Here is a 5,997-nt window from a genome sequence, read left to right on the forward strand (position 1 = left end):
TACATGACTAATTAACCACAGGTTATAATGACAAATTTTTAAATTAGTTTCTCATGGATTAAACAAGCTAAGAGGTGCTGGTGAGAAGTGACTGCAACAAGCCTTTAGTCCATTTCATTCCATGGCTAATGTTTGCAGGGCAATAGTAGTTTATACTCTTTCTGAATGCTAGGTTGCTCGTTTGTTGTACTAGATTTTTCTGCAATTGTCAACTGCTTCATTTGTTCAGTGGTAGCAGTATGCTGAATCTGGGAATATGAATATGAGAAAGGTGATGGGGAAAGACTGTTAAATGTTAGGAGAGGTGAGACTATGGTCATCCAGTGAAGGACTTGCAGTCAGAAAAGATATTTGCAGGAAGGGGACAATGTATCACACAGAGTATAGCAAAAGCTTCAAAGTACAGCAAAAGCTACAAAAGTAGGAGTGAGTGAAGTTAATTTCAAATACATTGAATGTCTCACTTGTTTTTTATTTCAGTGATTTTAACATTAAGATGATATGTAGAACCGGTTTGTCTTAACTGTGCACTGTGAAATCAAACATGTGACTAAGGCCATGTTTGGGTGGGCACGCCCCCTTGGGGCCTGGACATGTTCATGGGTAGGGCTCCCTTGGGGGCTTGACATGTTGGCAGGCACACACCCTTGGGGGCAGCCATGTTGTCCTCCTTTTTGGTTTCCAAAATATGGTCACCCTAGGCAGGATACAAATGATTTAATAAATAAATAACCATGAGCAAGGCACCACAAGTGCACAATATATGCCTCAGGTAGAAAAGCTCTTGGTGAAAAAAGTTCTTGCATTAGGCTGCTTCCCAGAATCCATGTAGTGATATGTAAATATTCCCCAAACATTACCCTTCTTGAATATTAGCTTACTGAAATGGCATTTTGTCATTGGCCATGCTGGCTGTGGGTGATAGGAGTTGTAGTCCAACACATCTGGAGGGTACCAGGTTGAGAAAGGCTTACTGTCTGTATTTTTCTGGTAACATTGATGGTCCTTTCTGGCAAATGTTTTTCTTCCCCTTCCTAATCTTTTCAGTTTATATACACAACTAATGTAAAGCCCATGTCGCCATGGGCGCTAATAAGCTTGCTCTTTTCCTGCTTTTTTTGCCCCTCACCACAGAGGAGCTTATGTATAATGGAAATATGGCCCATGTGAATCCCCCTCTGAAGTTTGTGTATGGCTTGGTCCCGCCCCCTCCCTCACATGCCCTGATTGGTAGCCTTTGTCCCCTGCCTCCTCCCCGCTGATGGCAACAGCCTAATTGCATGGCTGCGCCTGGGGCCTCCCTTCATGCCACACTGATTAACTGAGCTTTGCACTCCATCATCCCACCGGCAGAGGGGTGGGCACAGGGGAAATTATTATTAAAGATTGAGCTTTGATTTTTTTCAAACTGTCAAAATTTTCTGCATGTCTGCCCTGCTCAAGCTTCAGTTTAAAACAAACATAAGCAAAATCGGTCTGGTAGCTCTCAAGTAATAAGCCTTATACGACCGTATTATTATATAAGGTAGTTAATGTACATACATCATTATCATCTTTCCTTTGCAGTAACATAACAAATCCGGGGGCAGAAATGACGTTTTCCTTATGCAACGCCGTGCTCTTCCTCTCTGAGCTATGGGGACCTAATGTACTTTCCGATGTCTTTTTTCTCCTTCTTTCCAGAGTAGACTCAATCACCTGCCCACACCTGATTGCCCAGCTGCTTCCTGTTGTTTGTGGGGCATCTGTTTACACAGACGTCATAGATTGATTCAGAGTACCCTTATGCTGGGCTGCAGATGGTTACGATTCTGACATGCCCGGCAAGTAATTCTAATAATAAATGATAGTTACAGAAGGCTATACAGAAAATGGCAAAATGTCATAGTGCCAAAGTCAGGAAGCTCAATAATATGAACGATGCAATTCCAATGTTAAATAAGGGGAAAAGAAACTTTCATTTATTTATTTATTTTCTATATAAACTATATTTCATTCAAGTATGGATCTGAGGGCATTATGCACAAAAACTTCAAATCTTCAATTACATTTATAACATTGTATATTTAGTACAATGCTAAAACAATATATCACTTTAAACTACAGTACAAGTAAAGTGAGAGGAATAAAAGTTATTGAACCAGATGAAAATACAATGCATTTAAAATGTCTGGGCACACAGAAAAGTTTTAACCTGGCACTGGATGAAATAGTATTGGCACCAGGCATACCTCCCTTGGGAGGCTGTACACAGAGAAGGCCCTTTCTTTTGTTCTTTAAATAGAATATGGAGAAAATTCCCCTCCATAATTTTAATAAATAGGTAGGTTGGTATGAGAGTAGACATTTCTTCAAATCTCTGGTTCCAAGCCATTTAGGGCTTTAACGGTAAGCATAAGAACCTTGAACTGGGCTTGGTTGTGGATAGGTAGCCAGTGTAGTTTCTTCAGAATATGTGTAACTTTGCTCCATCTAGATAAACTAGCCAGAAATCTAGTGGTTGATTTCTGTCCTAGTTGAAACTTCCAGCTAGCTTTCAAGGGCAACCCCACATATAACACATTATTGTAATCCAACCTGGATTACCATGGCCAGGAGCATGGATCACCATGGGCAGGAAAGGCTGCAGTTCACAAACCAACATAAGTTGGTTAAAGGTGCTCTAAGCCACTGAGGCTACTAGCAACAATGCTGAATCAAGGAGCATCCGCAAACTGTACACCTGCTCCTTCAAGGAGAATGCAACTCCATCCAGAACAGGTAATACACAACTCCTTGGATCTGGAAACCACCTGCCCACAGTTCCTCCATCTTGTTAGGATTCTGCTTCAGCTTTGTGGCCCTCAGCTAGCCCAAGTCCAGACAGCGGTTCAGCACCTTCCTAATCTTACATCATTCAGATGATAAAGAGAAATAGAGCTGGGTGTCATCAGCCTACTGACATTTCACACCCAAGCCCTGATATCTTCATCCATGTGAAAGTGCATGGGGGATAAGATGGAGCTTCTTGGGGCCCCATACAGCAAGAAGAGTCTTGGGGATAAATTTGTCCAAGGGAAACAAGAGACCTGGTTTATATACATCAACATATTAAATTGCAATAAATGTGCATTTTATTGCACCAGTGATTTCAAATAGCTTTTGGGTTCACAGGAATAACAGGATAATCCACAAGCTGCCCTGTTCACAGGATGTACTGGAGTACCGAAGCTCATATAATAGGATGGGAAGAGCCATTAATGTCAAATCTCCTATGTGGCAGTGGCGTTCTTGCTTATGCAACTGCCACTGGTATACTGAAGAAGAGCAGCACTGAGCCCAACCTCTCAGGAAGACAGTGGATTGCCACAAATCCATGCCTCAGCACTGCGGAGGAGAAAGTTGATGGCATAGATAAGGGTGTAGATGGGCTAGGCCATCAGCTACAAATGTGGTAGATACTCAATAGTGTACACCCACGATGATACCCAAATAATTATAGAAAGCCAGCTGGAGCTTTGCCAAATATAAGGGAAAGGGAGTTCCATTGGATATTTTCTTTATATACTGTATGTTTGCAAATAAGAGCACACTTATCCAATTTTGCTCAAAGCTCAACATCGAATAATAATGACTGTATTACACACACACACACACACACACACACACAAACACACACACACACCTGAGCACATCATATATATTTTTTAATGTAATGGCAGTTTCCATTAAATCCTTCTTTTCACATACTGATTTATCCAAAAATGTTTTTCTATGTTTACCAAATAGTGTACTTAGCATAGTGCCACAATAAGAGGTAAAGTGGATGTCTTATTAGACAACTCATATTTCTAATATTTACCCACTGTCAGTTACTAGCACACATCTACTTGAATTTGCATTCATACGAAGTAAGGATGACAGTCTGTCAACTAAAAGGTTTTTGAAATGCAGGTAAAAGCAAGGGTATGGTGATTTATGCTAGGGGAGTGCACGGACTCCCCCCACCATCCGCTTCTCTTCCAGATTCGCAACTTCTGGATCGGCTCCGCTCCACTCTACTCCGATCCACCTATAGTCCGCTCCGCTTCGCTGTGAAGCTCCGGATCCGGATCGGAGCTCCGCTTTCCCCCCATAGACTTGCATTGAAATCCAAAAAATCCTACAACTTTTTTTCTGTTAATGTTAGAAACCTCAAACTCGGCACCATGATAGCTTATCCATGTATACACATGCATGCCAGGCCTCAAGCAAATCCAAGCATCCCCTGATTTTCGGGGAATTTTTGAAAATCAGACACCCCATTTTCAGACATGGGATTTACTGTGACATTTTGACAGATAAAAACTTTGAAGTGGGCACCCTCACAGATGCCATCTAGATCCACATTCATGGCAAGTTTCAAGCAAATCCCATCATCCCCTGATTTTTGGCAGGGGTTTAACCTTTAAAGCATCACCCTTAACCCCAATTCACACCCCTTTCGATATCTCCATCAATTTTCATGTTAGAAATGTCAAATTAGGCACCATGACACCTGATGCATGTATACACGTGAATGCCAAGCCTCAAGCAAATCCAAGCCTCCCCTGATTTTGGGGAGATTTTTGAAAATCGGACACCCCATTTTCAGACATGGGATTTACTCCGACATTTTGACAGATAAAAAACTTTGAAGTGGGTACCCTCACAGATGCCATCTAGATTCATATTCATGGCAAGTTTCAAACAAATCCCATCATCCCCTGATTTTTGGTGGGGGTTTAACCTTTTAACTCACCCCAATTCAAGTCCCATGCTAGAACTCCGCCAATTTTCACGTTTTTTGTTTGTTTGTTTGTGGTTTTTTTGTTTTGTTTTTTTAAAATTTTCACCATCTTTATTTAAAGACTGAAATGCAGTTTTCTTTAACGGTAAGACTTCTGGTAACGTGCGCGAGCACCACGTCCACCAAACTTCTTGGACTCACAATGACGAGGATCAGCAACCAAAAGGGTCCGATCATACTGGATGAGGATATCCTTTATCTCCTTCTTGGAAGTTTCATCAACATATTTCTGGTAGTAAGCCACCAATGCTTTCGAAATAGACTGACGAATTCCGTATATCTGTGCTACATGACCACCACCCTTCACATGGACTCTGATGTCAACTCCTGCAAAGCGCTCTTTGCCCAAAAGGAGAACTGGTTCAAGCAGTTTGTACTGGAGAGTTCTGGGCTCTATCATTTCCAGGGGTCTTCCATTGACTTTAATGAGGCCATTTCCTCTTTTGCAGTGAGCAACTGCAGTAGCAGTTTTCTTCCTGCCAAAAACCTGGACGCTCTGGAGGGGTCCCTTAGCCGGCATGGCGCCTACCGTGAGCGAGAGCAGTCGCGAAAGGCAATTTTCATGTTAGAAACATCAAATTAGGCACCATGATACCTGATGCATGTATACACATGCATGCCAAGCCTCAAGCAAATCCAAGCCTCCTCTGATTTTGGGGGGATTTTTGAAAATCTGACACCCCAGTAATTCTGGGATTTTTAAAGCTGCAGACAGCTCCATGGCCTTTATTCATGGCCATTTCAAAGGAAATCCCAACATGCTATGAATTGGGGAGTACATAAACCTAAATATGAATCTTCTTCCACACTTGAAAAATTTATTTGGAACTTCAAAAAGTCTAAGTGAGCACAGGAAGGACTTATCCCCTGAGTCAAAGCAAGACACACACAAACCCACCACAGCAGCACCCAGGCGGAGGAGGGAAGGCAGCAAGGCAGCAGACATTTCTGGGGGCACAACGAAGTGAGCCAAGGATTGTTTCAAAGCCAGTAATGCAAACCATCCCTGTGAGGCGGGCACAGAGGAGGACAGGCAGCTCTGGGAGCAAGCATGCCAGAGGCTTGTGGGGTTGAACCACAAAGCCCATCATGTAGTACAGCTCCCAGGCACCAGGCGGGCAGAGAGGTGGGCAGAGAGGCGGGCAGAGATGTACAACTATGCCAAAGATCTATGGGGAAGTCAGTCCCAG

The 5,997-nt window shown here is 42.6% G+C and overlaps 1 protein-coding gene across 1 annotated transcript; it reads right to left on the reverse strand.

Annotated features, from left to right (window-relative positions):
* Positions 1 to 4,828: 4,828 nt before the first annotated feature.
* On the reverse strand, positions 4,829 to 5,355 carry LOC134400296 (small ribosomal subunit protein uS9-like). The gene has a single exon (XM_063128615.1). It carries the CDS (start codon positions 5,325 to 5,327, stop codon positions 4,887 to 4,889), a length of 441 nt encoding a protein of 146 aa, XP_062984685.1. The 5' UTR covers positions 5,328 to 5,355; the 3' UTR covers positions 4,829 to 4,886.
* Positions 5,356 to 5,997: the final 642 nt, after the last annotated feature.

The sequence above is a fragment of the Elgaria multicarinata genome, chromosome 6 (genome assembly GCF_023053635.1).
Source record: "Elgaria multicarinata webbii isolate HBS135686 ecotype San Diego chromosome 6, rElgMul1.1.pri, whole genome shotgun sequence".
Taxonomy (NCBI): Eukaryota; Metazoa; Chordata; class Lepidosauria; order Squamata; family Anguidae; genus Elgaria; species Elgaria multicarinata.